Source organism: Emys orbicularis, chromosome 8 (genome assembly GCF_028017835.1).
Source record: "Emys orbicularis isolate rEmyOrb1 chromosome 8, rEmyOrb1.hap1, whole genome shotgun sequence".
NCBI lineage: Eukaryota > Metazoa > Chordata > Testudines > Emydidae > Emys > Emys orbicularis.
Window position 1 is genome coordinate 21,394,803 of NC_088690.1, and position 24,252 is coordinate 21,419,054.

Genomic DNA, 24,252 nt, shown 5'->3' on the forward strand with positions numbered 1-24,252 from the left:
CTTTTACATTTGCCACATATTATATGAGGTTACCCAATAGCACATTCTGTCAGAAGATAAACACAATGGAAAATACCATTTTGATTTCCATTGAAATATCGTAGTGAGAACAATTATACCCAGGAGTAATACTTTCATTCAAGCTTGTAATGGAACCCATTTAGATGATTTTACCAGTTAGATTTGTAGATCTGAATTATTCTAAACATTTCTATATTTACTGGAATTGATGTCAGGTAGCATATCATTGATATTCATTCGTACAAATATATTTTAAAAGAAAGAAATAGAAATTAGCTTATACCAAAACTCCAGAATTAAACACGCCAGAAATTCAGATCCAGCTCTCAACTTGGTGACTAGCCTGTGGCTCTCTAACCTCTAAACTTTGGGGAGATAATGAAGGTTGAGACCTGGGTCTATCTCTTGAATGCATGTAATAATCCAATTATCCTCTATATTAGTAGATTACCATGGTCTATGACTTTACTGCCCATTAATTAAAAAAAAATTATATTGTTCAGTAACCTTTTGTTTTTTTTGTGGAATTGGAATGCCTGTTTGGGAGTATTTCTCAGGAAATGTGGAAGACATAGGCACAAAAATGTTAGGATATGCTGCATACTGGAATCACAGTTCCTCCCTTTCCCTTTCCTGGGGCTGCAGGAAGTAAGCAAACAATCCCTAAAAAAAATTGTAGTTTACTTCTCCTTTAGCACTGGGCTGGCATTTTGGTCAGGGCTGGGGTGAGGGTGGAGTGTATGTGGGAGTTGTGGCTCCACATACTGCCTGCCTTTCTTGGTATCACTTACTTGTCGAGGAGAGTTACTTCCAGTGGCTGCACCAAAGGGGATCCAAAGCCACAATTTAGGTATCCTTAATCTCAACTGCACAGATGGTATTGGGGCATGGCCATACTAAAGGAATGTCTACACTTACTGGGGATCAATGCTGTGGCCATCGATCCACTGGGAGTCCATTTAGCGGGTCTAGTGAAGACTCACTAAATCAACTGCAGATCACTCTCCCGTCGACTTGATAGTCCACTGGAATGAGAAGCATAAGGTAAGTTGATGGAAGAGTTTAGACACCGCAATAAGTCCACCTAAGCTATGTCGACTTAACCCCGTAGTGTAGACCTGCCCTAAATCTAATTCTTAATGCATACAAACTGCTCTTTAGTCTCACTGTTATGATTCAGTAGTTGTGATTAATATAACTGACAGTAACAAACAGTGAAATAACACCAAGTTTCTATGGGATGGGAATAAATTTTGGTCTAAAATGAGTTGTTTTCCTTTTTTCATGAGAGGCTAAGGAGTTCATACCTCTATGGTGATGTACAGGCTGCGTGCAGACTCACAAAGACAACACTGCTTTGGCTACACTCAATTCATGTTTAGAAAGTTTGCTTTGCAACTGTGAGAACTAGAAACTTTCAAATGTCATTACAAAAATAGTGTTAAGACTTTGGAATCCCAAAGTTGTGGTTGCCACATAAGTACATGAAGTAGGCCAAGTCCTTTACATTCCAGGCTTAGCGAGGGATTGTCAGGTGTCTTTTCCCAAAATGTACTGGAATATAGGTATCTTCATCTAGGCTTAATAAGCACAGTTCAGTCAAGTGTGATGTTTAGAGCCTGAGAAGTAAGAGTATATTCTTTGTGTTAGGTAAAGTTAAATTTATCACAGGAACAGAATATATATGGGCTTTGTAGAAACAGGACTTCGTACATTCCTTGTATATAAACAAGATTTCATCAAAGAAAATACCAGGTTCAACCAATTTCTATTGCCAAGTGGAACATCCCCAGAGCCCTGAAATTTGACTAGCTGCTCATGCTGAAAAGGGGCAACCCTATTATTGCAATATTACTTTGAAAATTAGAATCAACTTTAAGTTCTGCAGAGGGTTCCTAAACCAACCATTTCACTCACTGATTTATATTTTGTATTTCTTTTCTTTCCTTTACTTTTATTTTTAATAACAAAAAGCAGAGTACATCTGTATACGACTCAATTGGCCTGTCAGGGTTTAGTCGGAAACCCTCCAACACAGGCAGCACCTTTTTCCAACCTGGTTCATGAAAAAAAAGTTGATGAGGCATATATTTAATGAGAAGAGGGAGTTATCTGGGCTTTGACCTGTTTCTTTATTTTTCTTCATTGACTTCAGTATAACGACAGTGAGGGAAGAACTTGACCTGAGATGCTTGGTTTATCTTATATTTGGCCCTGTTAAATACAATGCCCAAGGAAGAGGAAGACTTTATTGTTAGCCAGAATGTCTGGAATGGCATTTCAAAGTGAGACCTGTACAACAGTCTCATGAAGCCTTATTGGAGTAAAGTCTTTGCCTATCTGATCATAAAAAGCAACAAAGAGTCCTGTGGCACCTTAAAGACTAACAGATGTATTGGAGCATAAGCTTTCATGGGTGAATACCCACTTCGTCAGATGCAATATCTTATATTTATTCTTCTTCAAGAGCTTGCTCATGTCCATTCCATGTTAGGTGTGTATGCTCACCACATGCACCAGTGCCAGAAGTTTTTCCCTCAGTTGTATCTGTAGGGGACTGACTCTGGCACCCTGCACTGGTATAAGTGCACTGGCTCCCCCCTCCCTCAGTTCCTTATTACCTCCAGTGACCGTGCTGGAAGGTCTCCTTGCCTTGGCAAGTGTTCTCTACCCAATGGTTTTTTCCTTCAACCTTTTGTGTAAATAGTTCTTAGATAAGTAATTTTTATTGTTCTCTTGATAGAAAGCTTAACAGTGCTGTAGATAAGTTAGACAGTCCCCTGAGGGACTTAGCCCAAGGAGACGGGGCATGCCCCGGTCCCCGGGCTTCAAGCCTTGTGATTGCTGCAAAAAACATATGCCAGTCAGAGACCCACACCAAAGCTGCTTCAAGTGCTTGGGGGAAACCCACGTTAGCGACAAAGTGTCACATCTGCAAAAGCTTCAAGCCAAGAACTAAAAAGGAGCAGGACATAAGACTAATAGCGATCCTTATGGACTCTGCCCTCGCGCTGGCCTCTGAGCTGACACAATCAGACTCTGCACCAAGCACCTTGGCATCAGTGCGAAGTGCGCCACAAGCACCGATCTCGCGCTGATCCCTGTCCCCAGTGTCTGCTAAGAAGCAGAGGAGGCACACCAGAAGAGGGTGCTCCTTGATGTCCTGTACACGGAAGGGGAAATCCAGAGAGCAGCATAGGCCTGTGCGTGGCAGCGTATCTTCTCTGGAGCTCAGCCAGGCACCTGCATCACTGGCTAGGCTATCAAGCCCTCCTAGGGACCTACCAGCCACTCCGGGTAGTGGCAGAGATCCCCGGCACCTGGCGGTTCCATCCACGCCAGAGGTCCTCCAGGCTGCTAAAGACATCATGTCTTTGCCTGTGCTGCCGCTGCCCCATCAAGACGTTATCGTCTCGAGCGGGAAGCCATCACCGGGGCCCACGCAACATTCTCCATCTTTGTGGCATTGCTCCCCAGCACCACAGCTGTCGACATCAGAGCAGCGAGATGCGCTTTTGACCCGCCCATACCGACCAGAGCTCCTGGCACCGTTCACTGGACTCTTGGCGTCGGTCCTCCGAGGCATGGCATCGCTCTTCAGGCAGTCAGCACAGACCCAACGCGCCTCCGGTTCCTGGAATCATGGCAATGGTCGTTGGAGCGTTGGCATCGATCCTCAGAGCAATGGTGGTCACCTGAGACCATGGCGTAGGTCCCTAGAACCATGCTGCCAATCCCTGCGTCTGAGATGCTGATCTCCGGACTCACAGCAACAATCCCCAGAGTTGAGACGGTCCCATTCCTGTATTCAGAGTCCCAGCATCGATCTCAGAGCTCTAGGCATTGATCATCGGTGTACCATTGTTGATGTGCCACGCTTCACTGCCGGTCCCCGGGCAGAAGGTACCAAGACCCCAAGCCCCAGCACCTCTCCCCTAGCAGTAAGCACCAGGATGATAGGCACGGAAGGGAGATGGATACAGCGACAGCACCGCCATGGTCCCCAAGGCAGGAACTTTCCTCCTTGGGCTCGGAGGCTGAGGAGATTGAGGGTCCCTCAAGCCAGACATACCAAGCCAGATCTGGGTCGGGGGTTCCATTGGGACTACCAGCCGGTGCATGCCCCCAGGGCTCACCCTGTGGCACTTTTGGAACCCGTGGGTGTTCCCCCAGGCATTGGAAACCCAGATGCAACGATCGGTGTCGGAGGTGTCAGAGAGACAGTCAGAGAGGGAGTCAGTAACAATCTCCGCCTGTGCATCCTCTCCTTCCCCCCGGAGTCTGAGTAAGGATCCGAGCAAGGTGTCTACCAGCAGCTTCTGGCCTTGGATGAGGCTCCTCCCCCTACCCTACCCTCCTCGTCGTCCTCCCCCAATGAGGCAGTGGCAGGACCATCCCAGACAGTACCTCAGGACTCTTTCAAGGCACACGCAGAGCTGTTAAAGTGGGTGGTGGCAAACCTGGGGTTGGAAGCAGAGGAGCTGGCGGAACCCTCTGACACCCTCTTTGACATTTTGGCCATGGTGGAGGAGTTCCTGTCTGTTTTAGAGGAAGAGAGAAATGTGGCAAGAACTTCGCTTCAAACAGCCTCTGACGTGGTGGACTCAGTGGCCAGGTCCATCATTTCGGCTGTGTCAATGAGACGGGCATTGTGGCTGCTATCTTCGGGACTGTCGATGGAGGCCCAGTAGTCAATTCAGGACCTAGACCTGTTTGTGGAACAGACAGTCTCATGGTTACATGGGCTTTAGGACTCTAGGGCTACTTTATGTTCTCTAGGTCTCTACACACCGGCCCCTGCCAGAAAGAGGTTTAAGCCACAGCAACCTCAAAGACCAGGAGGCCAAGCCCGACCAGAGCCCTACCGTAAAAAGGGCAAGGGCTACAAGCATCAAGGCCAACAACCAGCCTCTTCCTCCTATTTGGGCTCTGCCCACTACCTGCCTGGAAGCAAGCAGGCGTTTTGAGTGTGTGCCCAACGGCAACTTTCCAGTGTGCAGCCAGGATCCTGCATCCCTTTTGTTTTCAAGCTGCCTGTTTCCTTTCTTTTCCTCCCTGCTTGGATTGCTATAACATCAGACTGGTGGGTCCTCAGCACAGTAGTAGTGGGATATACCCTCCAGTTTATTTCTATTCCCCTCTCCACTCCCCTTCCCATCCCTCTTCATGTACCCAGTTCTTCTCCCTGCAAGATCTTGACAGCGGATTGCTTTCTGATGCCTTTTGCCTGTCTTGGACAGGCGACCTGATGTATGACTTCCTGCCGATCCTGCTTATCAGCAGGACCCTCATGAAGGTCAAAAGGGATAAAGCCAGTGTCATCATGATCACCCCAGAATGGCCTCGCCAGCATTGGTTCGCCGTGCTCGTGGACTTGGCAACAGCAGCCCTGCGGAAACTTTGTAATGAGTGAAAAAAAGCTAAGTCAGTCTTGTCTGACCAAGATATTGTCTGAGCCTACCAATAACCAAAAATAACGTTGATTTCTTCTCCCACTGCTGTTCATAAGTTATCAAAAAAATTTCTACCTTCTGTTGAAAATCTTGTACCTAGTTTTGAGGTTTTTTTGCTGTCTTTTGTCCTTGTATTTAATATCAGTCCAAAAGGTGCATAGATTATACTGCTACCCTCACTGGAGAATCTTACAAACTCCATTTACATATTATTTTAAGTATCTTGGGCCTTATTCGTTGCTGGTGTAATTCAAATGGCTTTAACAGAGTCAGTTTATGCTTGGGATGACTCTGTCCTCTCTACTCTAAACAATACAATTCAGGCTGAAATCCTGGGCCCATTGGGTAGGTCTACACTGCAGCTTGGAAGGTGCTATTCCCAGCCCAATAGACAGATTCACACTAGTGCACTAAAGCAGCAATGTGAACATTGACACTGGAAGCAGCCTGGGTATTTATTATCCTTCTTACCCTTTGGACCTTTTCTAATCTCTTGCTGTGTAGAATGGAGCTCTAAATTCCATAGCCTGAATGTGGCCTAACTTTGTTATGCAGTTCTAGAAAATAAAATCTCCCAAATGCATTCTTACTCTGCCTTTTGTGACACTCAGCTCCTTCTGATTTTGTGAAATTCACACAGTTTAATTTAAATATACATTTCAGTGATGTTTGTAACCTGTATCTGGGGGGGTGGGGGGTGGGGGGAATGCAATGTAGCACCTAACAGGAATTTAAAGGATGGGGGCTTTTTAGGAGTAGGGTTTTGTTTGTTTGTTTTTGCAGGGGTAGGGGAGGAATTACAGTTGATTTATGCAGGACCAAGATAAATGACCTCAAATCTAGAATTTTACTGTCAGTGAGATTCTTGCCTTTCATAATTTGCAGCTTCATTGACTGAGGTAGAAGGTGGTCAAATGAGTTTTTCATGGTTACATAGTGATTAATCACAGATGTAAATTCAGGTTCCTCCTGATACAGTCCTTTACCATAGTCACTGTGGTTGATTAATTATTAGGAGGCATAAATTGGTTGACCTGCATACCTCGTATTCTTGATTTTTCGTTGCATTTCATGGTGTTCCAAAGAAGGTGAGCTGCTTTGGTAGGCTTTGCTGTTCCATGTCTACACAGTGCTGCAGTATGAGCAGCAAGGAGCTTCACCACCCTGGGGAGGAAGTCTGCTATGAGAGAGTACAGCAAGTTTTCCCCGACACAGATCTGGGATCTCTACATCCCTTTTGGGTGTCGTGTATGCCAGGGAGTGCACAGAGGAAGAAATATCTGTCCTGCATTGCAATTGTAGTGGAGCAGAAGCTCAAGGCAGGAGGAGCTCATTATGCTTTCCCACTTCCTTAGTGCACCCACAGAATAGCATAAACAATCTGGTACAATCTGGTAATTTTTTAGTACTTTCCTCCATTTCACTGATGTACCAGCTGTCTGTTGATCCCTAGAAAAAACATCCCTCAGACTTTCTAGTGTAGAAAGATAGTGAGAGACAGAAAAAGAATGAACTGTTATAATATGCTTCAAGAATATTAAATTCTTGCCCAATATCTTTTATCTAATGAAGAACATCTCTCTTTCTGTGTAAGATTATGAAGTTGCTTCCACAATACTTTGACATGAGAGACAGCCATATTTGGCCCTGAATATTATTTCACTATTAAAGTGGGTCTTTATCTAGGGACTGGCAAATCACCGATACATTTAAAACACTGTATATGTCTTAGGCTGTTTTGTCTCCTTTCATTTTGGTTAATCTCTTGGACAAGGCTCATCACATCAAATCCTCTATCGAGCATTGATGCTCTTTATGTTATAAAATGGCAAATTACATTAAATATCTAGTAGGATTCAGGTTTCTCTCCGTAAATAAATGTTGCCACTAGATATCTTGGTACAGTGCATAATTGCTTAATTATAAATTGTGTTCTAGAGTTTATCTTGAATGTTTACATTGATTTATTTAAGATAATAGATCAGAAAAAATCCATGATATTTTTCAGTGTAGCTGTTTAGTTATGGCAGGAATGAAAGATTAGTTTCAGATTATCAATAAAATGTAAATGTACAATAACAGAGTAATCTAGTAATGTTATTACTGTATATCCCTTTTCTTTTCTCACTCCATTTCCTCCTATTGTTTGTTACATGTATGCAGGGCCGGAAGTGCCCATGAGCAGAGAACTAGTCTCAAGCCTGTGCATTACTTCAGGCCAACGTAAGCCCTCAAAATAGGGTTTAAGTGGGAATTAATTGTTACGTAGACTCTGTGCTGCTCCTCTGCACACGGATGAATTTCAATTTCATTGTGTCATGTCTGAAATTAGACTGCAAACTCTTCTGGGGCAAGGACCATGTCTTTGTACTTTTTCCATAAAGTCCCTAATTCATTTTTGGGGGTTGTATAAATAAAAAAATGTCATTAGAATTGTGAAAATATATATGACTTTATATATTTTTTTTAATACTTGGGTCAAATTCATTCTTGGAGTGACTCAGGTGAAATTAGTAAAATTATATCAGGGTTCAATTTGCTCCCTTTTGGCTATCTTTGTATTAGAAGTAATATTTTTTGCTTCAGGAACTTAAGCTAATATGCCTTAAATCTGAAACAAATTGTATAGACTCTGCTCTTATATCAGTGTAAATCTGATGTAACTCAATTGAAACCTGTGGCCTTATCTGAGGCTTAATCTGATATAACAGAGCAAAATTTGGCCCAAAATTTCAAGGTAAAATTCTCACCTTACATATTTTCCTTGTCTGTTACAGGTCAATGCACAAACTGACACAGCTGGAGAGGCTTGACCTAGGCAATAATGAGTTCTCTGAGCTGGTAAGGAAAAATGTTTTGGTAGAATGTTTGTGTGTTTGTGTTAGACCTTTTATACATGGAGAATTAAAATTTTAACTTAAAAGATGCTTTGGGCACATTTATTAGTAAAATAATGAATTTGCCATGGCTCAGAGGATTGGTAATGGAATTACAGGACCTTTCAATTCCAGCAAGCTGTTCGAAATCAGGTCAAAGTTGGTTGTGAATGAATATCAATAACAACTAATAGATGTGGGAGGCCTACCAATATGTGAAATGAATTGGTGATCCCATCATAGCTACTTTTGAACAGGTGTTAATATTTCCAAAGCTACCGCCACATTTGGCACTATGTGGCGTACTTACTAGCAGGGGTAAACTTTTCAAAAGTACTTATGTGACTTAGGAGCCTAAGTCCCATTGACTTTCACTGATGCTCCTAAATGCTTAAGTAATTTTTGAAAATGGGACCTAAGTTACTTGGGTGCTTTGGAAAATTGTACTCACTCTCAATAAAGAGACAAAGGACTAATTTAACATCATCTATAGGTGTGTTTCTATTATTTCAGGGATGAGGCACTTTTGTAGGGCAATGTGAGGAAACTTAAACTGATCTTCTGTTGTGCTTATTCTGTGGATAAATAGATGATTTCACATATAGGAGCTATTAATCCAGCACATTTATCAGGGGCTAAGTTCCTTCTTTCTATCAGTCTGTCTTAGGTATTTCTATAGTACCATCACACTAATACCTAAATTACAACTTTTTATAATATGATGTATGCCCACCTGTATGTGTAAAGCAGCTATAACACAATTGACATTATATAAATAACCATTAATATTTAACAGTAAACAATGTCAGCTTGGTCATCAGCAGTGGTCTTCTAAATAACATTAAATTCAGTCAATTAAAACAATAAATTCGGAATGAGCTGATGAATAACAAATTATTCAGCATTTTGTGTTTGGTGTTATAAAGTTAAAGAGAGATTGAGGCCATTTTGTACCACTGCTGCCTCATCCTCTGTCAGACTTTCAACTGCCAGAGATCTGTCATGGTCTAGGCCTTTGTAAAAAAGCATGTTTGTATGTACCAAAATTTTGGGGCAGTTTCATCTCTTGTGTATGGAGTTATGCTGAATTAGCTGCAGTAAGCCTATCTGTGAGAAAGCACAGAAGTCCAGGAATGGTCTAACATTAAGCTGTAAGCTTTTTATTTGAAAAGTAAGATTTAATGTTCTTCAAAAACAATTTTGAAACTGTCATTGATTAGGATATGTTTGCTCTTTCCAGAAAGTCCAAAGATATATATAGAAACATTTCTTTATTTGGATAATGTGCAGCAAAATAGATGCCAGCATTATCGTCTGAAAGAGATGTACTTTATTTCAGAAATAAGAAATGGACCTATTAGGATGGAAATGGTGAAAATTTCTGGTTGAGTGAAAAATGTGTGCACTTAATATAATGGGTAAAAGTGAACTCAGGACCCTATATCTGAAGTTGTCACCGTATATGAAAAATCCATTAGGTTACAAAGGTATAATAGAACAGGATTTGACCCATTTCCTCCAATATAAATAATTTCTGAGGAACTGTATGTGAAGTAAAAATTGTCATTAATCATAAATCCAGGTAAATTCTTATTAGAGAAATTGAGTTATACGTCTGTATGTTTAGTTGCATGCACATATTGTTGGCAGTGCAAACCATCCATTTCTGACTGGCATGCGTAATATGTTAAAACTAATTCTGAAGCATTAGTGACATTACTGTTCACTACTATGGAAAGAGTGCTTTTTTGCATAATTGTATAAATCACAGAACAGGAGGAGGTTTTAAAAGAAGAAAGTTTCTATCAGATATAATATCATCGGAATCAAAGAGATGGAAAAAGAAAGGTCAAAATATAAACAGTTACAGTATATGGGAATTTTTTAAAATGTATGATCAGACATTTTTAAGGCTACGTCTTCACTACAGGGGGGGGGTCGATTTAAGATACGCAAATTCAGCTACGCGAATAGCGTAGCTGAATTCGACGTATCGCAGCCGACTTACCCCGCTGTAGGGACGGTGGCAAAATCGACCTCTGCGGCTTCCTGTCGACGGCGCTTACTCCCACCTTTGCTGGTGGAGTAAGACCGTCGATTCGGGGATCGATTGTCGCGTCCCAACGGGACGCGATAAATCGATCCCCGAGAGGTCGATTTCTACCCGCCGATTCAGGCGGGTAGTGTAGACCTAGCCTTAGTAATAATTGTACGAAAGGGGAAAGGAGGGGAGAAGTTGCAGGGATTGTGATTGTTTGTTGTAATCATCTAACATTTCTCATGGAAATGGGAGTTTCTTTCTTGGAAAACATTTCACGCTAGCTCTACTACTGTCAAAGATTACTCTTTGTGGGTGACTTCTCTACCTTTTGAATATCCAACAGTCATTAAGGTTCCTCATTCTGGACTGATCCAAGCCCCATTGAAAACAATGGAAAGACTGCCGTTGACTCTAATGGTGTTGGATCAGGTCCTTCATGTTTGATTAGGATGGCGTTTGCTGTCATTTTATAAAAACAAACAAAACTTTAAAATAAACACTCATTTCAACGTATTTGAAACATCCACTAGCATCCCAATGTCCCTATGTAGCAGCATGCTCAATATGATCTTCTTTCTTGATTATTGTAAACATCTTGATGATTATTGGTATATACAATATTTAATAGGAGAAGATAGTTCTTTGAGATGAGGCAAGACTGTACAACCACCCAAACCTTCCAACCCATTTTCAGATAAAACTCACCTTTTCAAATACCATAAATGTGTCTCTAGCAAAAAAAAGTGGTTTGTACAACTCCTTCTCTCTTAAAGTTCCACAGGTAAAAAATATGGATTCAAACCTTTGAAACAGGTTTTACATCTCAGAACAAATTAATAGTAATTCATAGTTTGAAATATCTGTGTAGGAAACATTTGTAAAAACTAGTCTGTTTGAGGAAATTTCACTGACCCCTCCCCCCAAAGATCTACATTCAACAAATAAACTGCATGCTACCAGAGCTGAGCAAAATTCAGAATCTCCATCTCATGGGAAATTCCAACATTTTGACATTTGTTTTTGTCCCAAATAGGAACAAAAAGTTGTAATTTTAAATTTTTTCACTGATTGGAAATTTAAAAAAAAAATACATGGAATTTTGATCAAAATGAAACATTTCTACATTCCCAAAATCAAAATGTTTCATTTTGATTTGTTGAACTGATCAGAAACAGTTTTGGGTCAGTTCAACTTTAAAAATCATTTTCTTATTGTGGTATAGTGTCTCATGGGAGTTGTAGTTCAGGATCCTGATGCCCCTGGCCTGATGCCATTCTTCCCTATGGGTCAGGCTCCCTGGCTGGACTATGTTTTTTCTTGTGACTTCTATAATGCACCTGGTCTTCCAGGGAGCCTAGTTGATTTGGGTGGCTGGCCTTTGTAAATGAAATAGGTCCAGCTCTGCTGTTGCAGAGCAGGTGCTCCCAGCTGGCCTTGTTAAGGGGGCTATACAGGGTTAGAGGGAGTTCCAGCAAAGGGCTGGCGGAGGGAGAGTGAGTCAGAGAGAGGTGGGAAGCCTGCAGGAAGCAAAAGTGCCAGAGTCCCCTGGATGGGAGGCAGTGAAAGCCGGAGAAGCAAAGAGTGAGCTGAGGAACTGATTTTGGTTGCTTGCATAAGTAGGGACAATAAAAGCCTGCCTAAAAAGAAGACTGCAGGGTAGTAAGCTGGGGAGAAGCCCTGCCTTGTGACACTGGCTAGTAGGGAAGAATGGGTCTCTGAATGACAACTTCCATAAGGCAATGCACTGATAGGGCAATGCAGTAAAGCATTTCAGGTCAGTTCAACGAAACAAAATATTCCGATATCACGGACTGACCCAAAACAAAATATTTCTTTTTGATTTTTCCTGATGGAAAATTTTTGCAAAAAAGCAAAAATTTACTGCAGAAATGTATAAAAATCAATACTACAAAAAGACAGATTTCCTATTTTAGCAGTCTATTTTTAAGTGTAATAAAAAAATTAAGCTAATGAAGTTAGTCAGTTTCATGAATGAAATGTTGCCCAGTCTTACATGATGCAAGTATCTGAAGCCTGCTAATAAAGCTGATTCTTGATTTTTTTTTCACAAGCAGTAATTTGACTAAAAAGCTGAAGTGTGTCTGAGACGTATGATACTCAGAGAGAGGGTCTTGCTATCACTAAAGTCTTCTATTCTTAAAAAAAGTGGATCCTTAAAATTATTGCTGAGAATTAGGAATTGGGAGATATAGGTAATTCAGAAGTGCATTAGGTGCTCCAGTAGCTCAGCAAAGTGTACACTGTTATGCTGCCCTCACTGTTAAGACTGTATATTATTCCAAAAGCAAAATTTAACCTAAGCTCCAAACTAAGACCTAGTCTTTCAAGTCAACACATCTATCTTGAAGCTCCACAGTCCTGACTTCTGTTCTGTTTCATTCAGAAATTACATTTTGACAGCTGACAATATTCTAATTGCATCAAGGATTTCTAAGGCCTTTGCATCCATTTCTACTGAGATTTCCTATACCATTTGATAAAGAACAATAATGTATGTAAATTAAAGAACTGTACTACTTAATTAATTTTTATTTCTGAAAGCCTGATGTAGATGATTAATATATTTATAAAGAACAAAGGAGGACAGGGAAACCATTTGAAAAAAAAAATACAGAATTAATGAGTGTGTCGATTACACTATTTATTTTTTCTCTAGCCTGAGGTTCTGGAACAAATACAAAACCTAAAGGAATTGTGGATGGACAATAATTCACTTCAGATGCTGCCTGGGGTATGGACATTTATATTATGTAATTATTTTCTTGTAAGATATAATGAATAATTGTGTGTGTGAGTACACACAGAGGGATTATTTTCATTTCATAATAGATGGAGATCTCCATCTTAGAATGTGTTATGAAATAAAACAAGACATTTCAAATGTTGCATTATTGCACAATAATATTGAAATGGGGAAATATTGTGCTATAGTAGCATTGTATAATTCTGTTGAAGCTTGTTTTAATATGTGAAAATTTCCACTTTATTTGGTTTTTTGGTCATACATTTGTAAATTGTCATTTTCTTAAACTATATGTGTTTTTGAATGCTAGGGTAGTTATTGTGTTTTCCTGTTGGAAGGAAAATGGATGTTGATACATCTGGGCTTGGTTAGGCTGAGAATAACTTCTATGACAGATGGGCTATGGAAGCTTGGCGAGCATTGTGGATTGCACTACCCCAGAGGCTGTTTGTCAGGGTGAAAATCCCCTCTCTTTAGTTACTACTGGAATACCTCAGTAGGCCTTCCATGCTACCTTCTGAAGAAAAAAACCCCTCTTATTCCACCTAGCCCAATTGACATATTTAGTGGGCAGACACTTTGTGAATGGTCTCATAGGAAAAAAAAACCTGAGTATGCTCAGAGTCCTTCATACATCCTGATGTAGGAGAAGATGCATCCATGGCTTACACGTACAATCTGAGGCCTGAATCTCCTCATGATTCACTCTGTGCTTTGTTGTTGTGGCACAAATATACACTATATAGTGTAACATCTAGAGAGCCAAATCCTGCATGCACACTTCTAATTCAAACAATATACCCATTAAGCCAAATTCTTGCCCTATCTGTTTGTGCTCAGAGTCAAAAACATCCTCACAGCACTAATCTACTCAGTGCCTGCAGATACCTCAGTCCCTTCTCAGAGAGCTTCTTTCAGGTGCAATCAGATGGTCTTTATATGGCCACCTCTCCAAGAGTTAAGTCTGTAAAATAAACCTCTCCACTCCAGCTGGGGCACAATGAATGCAGTGTGTTGCAGATGTTCCAGTGAGGGGTGTGGAGTTTCATTCCCAATTGTTTCATCCAGGGATATTGAATGGTATGTGCAGGGAAGAGAATCTCAGCTGACTGCTCTAAAATGGACTGAAAACAGGAATGGAAACGGGGACTTAGAGAATGTTTCTTCCTCTGTACCTCAGGCCAATCCATCTCTCTCACACTGGTGAGAGACAATGAGGAGTGATGATGGTGTCCCAGAGATGGGAAGCTACCCTCTGCCCCCACTTCTTTACTAGGCCCAACAATCCTAGGAACAGCTGGCCAGTTGCAAAGCTGAGTTACTTGGCAATAAGAATTTCCTGCTTGTACAGGAAACACTGGATGTAGTTTATTTAGGCCACAACTTTATTCTTAAATGTCTGTGAGTATCTGGCAGATAAAAGTGTACAGTGCAGGTAATTCTATAATCATTACACTATAACCCCAGGTGGCTTCTGTCAGCCCTCCCCCTTACCCAGCCAACCTGCTGCTGGGACCTCACCCCTCCCCTTGTATGAGGGTTAACGGGGGACTATCGAGGAGGGGGGCTTTAGCTCCCTGAGTCCACCCGTTTCTGCTCCTTTAAAGAATATCTCTTTAAATCCTCTACCAATCCATTTTATTTGACCACTGTATTCCTTCATTACAGAGTACGTGCACTGCCCCATGTTTATATAATGAGTTGCAACATCATAGCCTAACTCCCCTTTCATGTTTGCCCCAACTAAGTCTCCCTGAACCTGCGTGGGGAAGGTGAAAAAAAACAACAACCCTGCTTCACCTTGCTCACTCAGGCGGTGAGAGAAAAATTCCTTCCCAGCCCTCTGAGAAAGGAGTGACTAGCGCAGTGCCCACAGCGGATCCTGACAAAACCCGGTATTTCACCACTTTCACGGGAGGGAGGATGGGTGCTGCTCCAGGTAAAAGATGGCTTTTCCTGCACTGGTATGAACCTATATAGTCTCCCCTCTCTTCTGGTCACCTGAGGGGGTTGGGTCAGCGTCCCCATACTAACCTGGTCTGTAGCTCTCTAGCCCTTAAAGGGGCGCACACTTTTTCCCACAAGCAAGATCACAGCCACCACTGCTTAATGTACAGGGAGGTCATTTGTGCTAACAGGACTCTACTAGGAAGCTAATTAACCTTACTGCTTAGACTAGGTTCTAAGTCAAAACCAACTTGGCAGCTATGAGATCAAATGTAATACACCCTGTATACATTTTTAGAAACATTCAGTAGAAACCTACCGGTTTATCTCGAGATAAATTATGTCCAAACTTGTTGAGCTATTCTTCCATTTTCTACCATATAATGCATTTCACATACTTAGCAATGTGAGAATTGCCATTCCAGATTAGACCAATGGCCTATGCAGTCCTTATCCTGTTTCTGACAGTGGCCAGTACTGGGTGTTTCAGAGTAAAATGTAAAATCTCTAGTAATGAACAACTATCCAGTAAGATGCAGTCATAGTGCAGAGCTCTCTGCACCTTTTCCTTGGTCTTTCCAAGTGCTCCTCCCTCAGCAATCAGCCTTTTACCTATGCCTGGGAAGAATCCTTCAGTTTTCCCACTCTTAGACCAGGGCCAGGACTACAGTACCCTGTGGGTGGTTTTTTAACACAATAAAAGATTTAGACACATATCTGTCTTACTTTTAGGCTTACGTAGGCATAGCTAATTACAGACACCCCTACCTCTGAGGAGTTGGATTCAGACTGCTCCCCAGCAGTTTCTGCCTCACTCTTTGCCTGTTCTTCGGGGACTGCCCCTTTATGTACCCCAGAGGTCTTTGTTTCACTTTTTCCCACCTGGATTCCCCCTCCTGTAGCTCAGCATGGTCCGAAGTAAAACTTAAAAAATGAGTGACACCTACATTCTCCTTTCTTCTTATGTGGCATCCAGGGCCGGCTCTAGGCACCAGGCAACCAAGCTGGTGCTTGGGGCGGCACCTGGAGGGGGGCGGCGCGGCGCTCGGGCCGCCGGGGAGAGCGGGGCCACAGCCGGGCTCGCCGCCCTCCCCCCGGCGCTCTGGCCGCCCTCCCCCCCGCGCCCTCCCCCCGGCCGGGGGGAGAGCGGCGAGCCCCGACAGGGGCTCGCCACCCTGCGCTCTGGCCGCCGGGGAGAGAGCCGAGCCCCAGCCGGGGCTCGCCGCCCTCTCGCCGCCCTGCCCCCGGCGCTCTGGCCGCCGGGGGGAGAGCCGAGCCCCCGCCGGGGCTCGCCGCCCTGCACCCGCCGGGGCTCGCCGCCCTGCCCCCGGCGCTCTGGCCGCCGGGGGGGGGGGAGAGCCGAGCCCCCGCCGGGGCTCGCCGCCCTCTCGCCGCCCTGCCCCCGGCGCTCTGGCCGCCGGGGCTCGCCGCCCTGCCCCCGCCGGGGCTCGCCGCCCTGCCCCCGGCGCTCTGGCCGCCGGGGGGGGGAGGAGCCGAGCCCCCGCCGGGGCTCGCCGCCCTCCTCCCAGGGCTCCGGCCGCCCTCCCCCCCGGCGCCCTGCCCCCGGCCGGGGCTCGTCGCCCTCCCCCCCCCCGCGCCCTGCCCCCCCCGGCGCCCTGCCCCCGGCCGCCGGGGGGAGAGCGGAGCCCCTGCCGGGGCTCGCCACCCTCGCCCCGGGGCTCCGGCCGCCCTCCCCCCGGCGGGAGAGCGGAGCCTCCGCCGGGGCTCGCCGCCCCCCCCCCCCGGCTCCGCCCCCCCCCCTGCGGGGGGGGGGGGGGCGGCCGGAGGCTTTTTTGCCTGGGGCGGCAAAAAAGCCAGAGCCGGCCCTGGTGGCATCTCCATTACTGGAGGTTTGCAACCATAGTAGACATTCTGTACAATCCTCTCCTAATCTCTTTATGGACGAATAATCCTTTTGATCCACCCAGGATACCACATTGTCCATCCAAGAGCTTCTTTTTCTTCTTCGAGTGCTTGCTCATGTTGATTCCATTCTAAGTGTGCGAGTGCCCACATTCGGGGTCGTCGGAAATTTTCCCCTTAGCGGTATCCATAGGGCCGGCTGTGGCACCCCCTTGAGTGCTGCGCTCATGCATCGGTATATTAGGCGCCGCCGGTTCTATGCCCTCTCAGTTCCTTCTTACCGCCCTGCATAGCAAGGGCTAGCAGTTTCATCTCTTCTGACTTCGAGGCTTAGGGCTTTGTAAATAGTTGTTTATAGTAGTTAATGTTAAGTAGTTGTTAAGTGTGGTTAGGAGTTAAAGTCCCAGAGAAGACTTTGCCCCAGGCGGGGCATGCCCCAGTCTCCAGGGTTTAAGCCCTGTGTGGACTGTAAAAGGCCTATGCCTCTAAGTAACCCCCACAGCAGCTGCCTCAAGTGCTTGGGGGAAATCACATGTGAAGGAGAAGTGTCATATTTGTAAAAATTTCTGACCCAGGACTCGGAAAGAGCGGGATATTGGTTTGCGGGCTCTCCTCATGGAGGCTGCCCTTCGTCCGGCTTCCGAGCTGTCCCACCAAGACTTGCCTAGTACGTTGGCCCCCTGTCGCCAGTGCCCAGAAAGAAAACGAAGAAGCACGGCTTCCCAGCACTGGGCAAGAAAGGCCATGGGGCATCAGGCAAAGGACCCAGTTCGGGCCTCCCTGCCACTCTGGAGCCACGTGGACGTGCCTCCACAGTCGGGGCCCTTAGCCCCTTAAAGGATCCACCACTGACTCCCGAGAGTGGTAGGGACCCAAACTTCTGGCAGCATCAACGCCTTCCCAAGCTTCACTGGTGCTGAGAGAGCAGAGACCTCCGCCGGTGTGTGCCACAGGAAGCAGCAAAGGCTCCCTATGAGGGCAAGCCAGCCGTTAAGACCCCTCAGGGGGCAGTGGAGCACCAACGATCCTCCAAGACAAGGCAGTGCTCTCCATCTCCGCACTGCAGATCTCTGGTGTCACAGCCCAGATCCTCTGGGGCTCGCCCTCAGTCACCAGCATCACGATTGCAGTCCCTGTCATCTTGACGCGGATCGCCTAGGGGGAGGTGCAAGTCTCCGTACTACGGGCACCGTTCGCCCTCCCACCAGTCATCTTCTTGGTGCAGATCTTGGTCCTCTGCCCCGTGGGAACACTCCCCGTTGTGATTCCGGTCCGCCCCGGCACTGGTCCCCTCAATACTGGCACCGATCTTCTAACTCCAAACACTGGTCTCTGACATCAACGCTCAGCAGGCAGTCACAGGCGTCGACGGTCCTGCCGTGGTCACCAGAAGGGGATTCTACGGGCACGGAAGGGCAGTTCAGCCCCCGCCAAGACCCCATCGGCGATTGGGCACCTGAGGCTGCGCCAACATCTCTGGCACTGCCTTGGCAGCACGGCAAGTGCAGTGGCCATATTGGAGTGCGTAGGCACGCTGGTGATGACGATGCCTCCTTTGCACCGCTCATCTACTGCCACCTCGGAGCAACAGCTGGCAGTACCGGCAGCACTGGGTTTGGTGCATGAGACCCACTCAGAGGTCGGGGTAGAGGAGACAGCGCACACTCCAAAACTACCCTCCCCCACGGCGGATGATGCCTCCCCTGGCCGTACAGTCATTGTCATCATCCCCGGACGAGGCGGTCGCGGGACCCTCAAGGGCTAGCCCGCCCGACCATTTTAAAGAACACTAGGCCCTGCTCCAATGGCTGTCCAAGAACTTGGGCCTAGAAGTGGAGGAGAGGGCTGAGCAGGCGGACACCTTTTTCAATGTCCTCTCAGCCTCTACCCTGGCACGTGTTGCACTATCAATGCATGACGGGGTCTTGAAAATTGCCAAGGCCCTCTGGCAAACCCCGTTGTCCATCCCTCCCACCTCCAAAAGGGCAGAAAAGAAGTACTTCATCTCAGCCAGGGTGTTCGAGAACCTTTATACCCACCCACCTCCGGGCTCGTTGGTTGTCTCTGCAGCCAACAAACAGGACAAGCAGGGGCACACTAGTTCAACTCCCAAAAATAGAGGCCAAAAGACTTGACCTTTTGGGGAGAAAAATTTATTTAACAGCCAGCCTGCAATTCTGGGTGGCAAACCATCAGGCCCTCTTGGGCAGGTACAATTTTACATATGGGACTCCCTCCGTAAGTTCAAGGAGTCCCTCCCTCAGGGTCTGGCCCAGGAATTCAGCACCCTGGTGGTGGAGGGCACCACGGTGGCTAGTTGCTCTCTCCAGATCACGTATCAGAGGGGTAGCCGTGTTAGTCTGAATCTGTAAAAAGCAACAGAGGGTCCTGTGGCACCTTTAAGACTAACAGAAGTATTGGGAGCATAAGCTTTCGTAGGTAAGAACCTCACTTCTTCAGATGCAAGGCTTTCCTTGACTTGCATCTGAAGAAGTGAGGTTCTTACCCACGAAAGCTTATGCTCCCAATACTTCTGTTAGTCTTAAAGGTGCCACAGGACCCTCTGTTGCTTTCTCCAGATCATGTGAGACTTTGCAGCTAGGGTGGTCGCGTCCACGGTGGTCATGAAGCGCAGCTCCTGGTTTCACACCACTGGCCTGTCCCAAGAGATGCAGACCTCTATGCAGGACCTCCGATTTGATGGGAACAGTCTCTTTTCGGAGCAGACTGATGCGAGGCTGCATGGGTTAAAGGACTTGGGCCACCCTTCGCTTGCTGGGCATGCATACACTGCAGTCTGCATGGAAGCAGTTCCGGCCATCCCCGCCGCCAAGGCCTTGGCAGCTTCATCAGGGATCTGCAAGGGGAAGGGATAGAAATATGAGCTTCCATTGTCAACGCCCTTCCTTCACCCATGCAGCCTGGCCCGGCAAAGCATCCCAGGGGCCAGAAGTGCTCATTTTGAAGGTAAGCTCGAGAGCGACACCCCAGTCAATTCCCTGGATCCATCTTGTTCTTTCCTTGACTATCTTCATCCTCACCGTTCGGCCTGGTCGTGGGTCACTTTGGATCGCTGGGTGATGGACATAGTATCTCGGGGCTATACCCTGCAATTTTTGACCGCCCCTCCTTCCTCTTCCTTCTTCAGGGTCCCTTCTCATGAGCAACTGCTTGTCCAAGAGGTCGAGAACATCCTGCACCTTGGGGCAGTGGAGGAGGTCCCTCGGGAAGGGAAAAGGGTTCTATTCCCGCTACTTCCTAATCCTGAAGGCAAAAGGGGGCCTCAGACCCATTCTGGACCTGCGTCACCTCAACAAGTCTCTTAGAAAGTTTGAAGTTTCGCATGGTCTCCCTGGCCTCCATCATCCCCTTCCTGGATCCGGTACGCTGCCCTTGACTTGAAGGACGCTTAATTCCATATTCCAAGGTCACAGATGTTTCCTCCGGTTCATAGTGGGTGGATGCCATTTTCAATTCACAGTGCTGCCCTTTGGCCTCTCATCGGTCCTGAGGGTGTTCACAAAATGTATGGTGCCAATGGCTGCTTACCTGAGACATCTGGCTCATCAAAAGGCAAGTGCAGAGAAGCCTCGATTTGGTGTATTGCACCTGCTGCGACATGGGACTGTTAATAAACGAGAAAAAAATCCACCTTTACTGCTGGTCCAGCTAATAGAATTCATTGGGGCAGTTCTTGACTCCACACGACCGAGAGCCTTCCTTCCAGAAGTGTGTTTTTAAGCCATGTTGGACCTGATCTCCTATGTAAAGAACCACCCACTCACCATGGCTCACACCTGCCTGTGGTGGTTGGGCCACAAGGCCACATGTACATACATGGTCAGCCATGCTCGGCTCCATGTCCGGCCTCTGCAAGCGTGGCTGGTGTTGGTCTACATCCTCAACAGGCACAACCTAGACCAGGTAATCAGGGTGCTGGACCACATCAGGTCGTTTATGGATTGGTGGTTGGACCCCAGGTCAGTGTTGGAGGGAGTCCCCTTCGCGACCCTGTCCCTGTCGCTGATCCTGGTCTCTGATGCTTCGGACCTGGGCTGGGGAGTGCACCTGGGTGAGGTAAGCACCCAGGGATGCTGATTGTGGGACAATCTGGCCCTCCACATCAACGTCCGGGAGCTCAGAGTGGTTCGCCTGGCCTTCCAGGCTTTCTTGCCCCTTCTGAAGGGCAAGGTGGTGCAGATCCTGACAAACAATACCACCGCGATGTATTACATCAACAGGCAAGTCAGTGCCAAGTCTTCAGCCCTTTGTCAAGAAACTCTCTTCCTTTGGGTTTTTTGTGTGTGACATGCCATTCATCTGATACCTGCACACCTGCCTGAAACCAGGAATGTCTTAGAAGATCACCTCAGCAGGACTTTCTCATCTCACCACGAGTGGTCGCTCCATCTGAGGCGGTCAGCATAATCTTCCAGAGGTGGGGGACCCCCAGGTAGACCTATTTGTGTCCAGGCAGAACAGAAAGTGCCATGAGTTCTATTGGATCCAGGGGATGGACAGGTGCTCCCTATCAGCCTTTTTAATTCCGTGGTCGGGGGCGCTGATATATGCCTTCCTGCCAGTGCTGTTTATTCACAGGGTCCTCGTGAAGATCAAGCAAGACAGAGCGAGAATTATCCTAATAGCCCACACGTGTCCTCGCCAGCACTGGTTTGGCACGTTGCTGAGCCTTTCGGTAGCTTCCACACTGGCCAGATCTGCTGTCCCAGAACCACGGCAGCCTTTTGCACCCGAACCTGGTGTCACTGCACTTGATGGCTTGGCTACTGCATGGCTAAGCATGAACAAACGGGCATGCTTGGCCCATGTTCAGCAAGTCTTGCTGGGTAGCAGAAAACCCTCCACCAGAGCTACTTACCTGGCCAAATGGAAAAGGTTAATGTGCTGAGCCTCGGAACAGTGTATTCAGGCCGAGCAGGCCCCACTACAGGAGATCCTGGATTATCTGCCACACCTCAGACTCCATGGTTTGTCCCTGTCATCGATCAAGGTCCACCTGGCCGCTGTCTTGGCTTTCCATCCTCCAATCCAAGGCAGGTCGATCTTCACTTACGACATGACGGCATTGTTTTTGAAAGGCTAGGAGCATCTCTACCTGCAAGCCTGGGATCCCATCCCTCCCTGGGAACTGAATCTCGTGCTGTCGAGGCTCATGGGGCTTCCTGCTCTCTCCTGCTTCTCTCCTGGAAGGTTTTGTTCCTGGTCGTGATAATGTCAGCCCACAGGGTGTCCGAGATCAGGGCACTTACTTCAGAGCCACCCTATATGTCTTCTACAAGGATAAGGTCCAGCTGCGACCACATCCAGTGTTTCTACCCAAGGTCATTTCCCAGTTTCATACTGGCTAGGACATACTTACCTGTCTTCTTTCCAAAGGCTCATGCGTCAGATGAAGCGCACAGGCTACACATCCTGGACATCAGGAGGGCACTGGCCTTCTATATAGATAGAACAGAGTCATTCCATAAGTCAACGCAGATGTTCATTGCGGTGGCAGACAGAATGAAAGGTCTCCCAGTGTCCGCTCAGAGGATTTCATCCTGGATCACGGCCTGCATCCACTACTGCTATGAGCCGGTGAAGATGCCTCCGCCGGCCATCGTGACGGCACACTTGATTAAGGCACAAGCATTGTCAGTGGCCTTCCAAGAGATCTGTAGGGCCGCTACCTGATCATCTGTCCACACGTTTGAGTCTCTATATACACTTATCCAGCAAGCTCGAGATGACGTTGGCTTTGGCAGAGAAGTGCTGCAAGCTGCAAGACCGTGAACTCTGAGCCCATCTCCATTGATACTGCTTGTGTGTCAACTAGAATGGAATCAACATGAGCAAGCACTCAAAATAAAAATGGTTACCTACCTTTCGTAACTGTTGTTCTTTGAGATGTGTTCCTCATGTTCATTCCATTACCTGCCGTCCTGACCCTCTGTCAGAGTTGCTGGCAAGAAGGAACTGAGAGGGCATAGGGCTGGCAGTGCCTGATATACCGCCGCATGAGCGCGGCACTCAAGGGGGCGCCACAGCTGGCCCTACAGATACCGCTAAGGCTAAAATCTCTGACGACTGCATACGTGGGCATGCGCACACCTAGAATGGAATGGACATGAGCAACACATCTCGAAGAACAACAGTTAAGAATGGTAGGTAACTGTTTTTTCTGCCTTGTTCTTTGTATATCAATTGTCTCTTCCAGTGCCTATAAACATGCCTTGCACTGAATCTCTTAAAAGGTGCCCTGAACTCAAATCTTTCTTTTCATACAGTTTTCATTCATCTGGCAAGCATTTGCTGAGTTCCTATTATCTCCAATACTTTTTTGTTGGTTAATTATCTATCCATGATATTTTCAGAATTCTTCTCTAATACCATAATTTGAAGGATTGTAATTTCTTTTTTTCAATTGTCTGCCTATCCATGTTTCATATCTGTATTTTAATAATGACCAAATGTAAGTTCTCTTTTAAATACTAATAAATCTGAAGCTATTATCCCCTTTCCTGCATACCTGGAAGTAATCTGTGCTTGAATTAACTACTTGTAATCATAAAGCAAAGAACACAGAAACAAAATAAACAGGTGGAACATATATCATTCATAAAATATTATAGGCAGCTCCCATGTCCTTCACGGATGTCCATGAGGGAATCAAGGCAGGGGCTGTTTTTGTTTATGTATTTAAACATGAGTATTGATATCCCTCATTTAATTTTGCAGTAAGAACAAAGTAATTACTGTAGATCAATGGTTTTCAAATTGTGGAATGTAAGGCACTGAGTCGCGGCGGCTCTGTCAGCACCGCCGACTGGGCCATTAAAAGTCCCGTCGGCGGTGCTGCCCAGCTAAGGCAGGCTAGTCCCTACCTGTTCTGACACCGTGCCGTGCCCCGGAAGCGGCCAGCAGCAGGTCCGGTTCCTAGGCGGGGAGCCACGGGGCTTCGCGCGCTGCCCCCGCATGGAGCTGCTTGCATGCCTCCACCTAGGATCCGGACCTGCTGCTGGCCGCTTCCGGGACGCAGTGCGGTCTGCGGTGCCAGGAGAGGCAGCAAGCCTGCCTTAGCACCCCCACTGCACCACTGACTAGGAGGCGCCCCAGGTAAGCCCGCACCTCAATCCCTTACCCCAGCCCTGAGCCCCCTCCAAACCCAGAGCCCCTTCCTGTACCCCTGTCCCTGCCCCAGAGCCTGTACCCCCCAGCCCAGAGCCCTAACCCCCTCCCACACCCCAAACCCCTCATCCCCAGCCCTGGGCCCTCCCTCCCCCCGCA

The 24,252-nt window shown here is 46.5% G+C and overlaps 1 protein-coding gene across 2 annotated transcripts in view; it reads left to right on the forward strand.

The window, feature by feature from the left end:
- Positions 1 to 24,252, forward strand: part of LRRC7 (leucine rich repeat containing 7) — a 210,836-nt gene that overhangs the window by 80,752 nt on the left and 105,832 nt on the right. For both annotated transcript variants that reach the window (XM_065409206.1, XM_065409208.1), the window contains exons 6-7: positions 8,252 to 8,315; positions 13,069 to 13,143. In XM_065409206.1, coding sequence (XP_065265278.1) covers positions 8,252 to 8,315; positions 13,069 to 13,143 — 139 coding nt within the window. The remainder of the gene's footprint in view (positions 1 to 8,251; positions 8,316 to 13,068; positions 13,144 to 24,252) is intronic.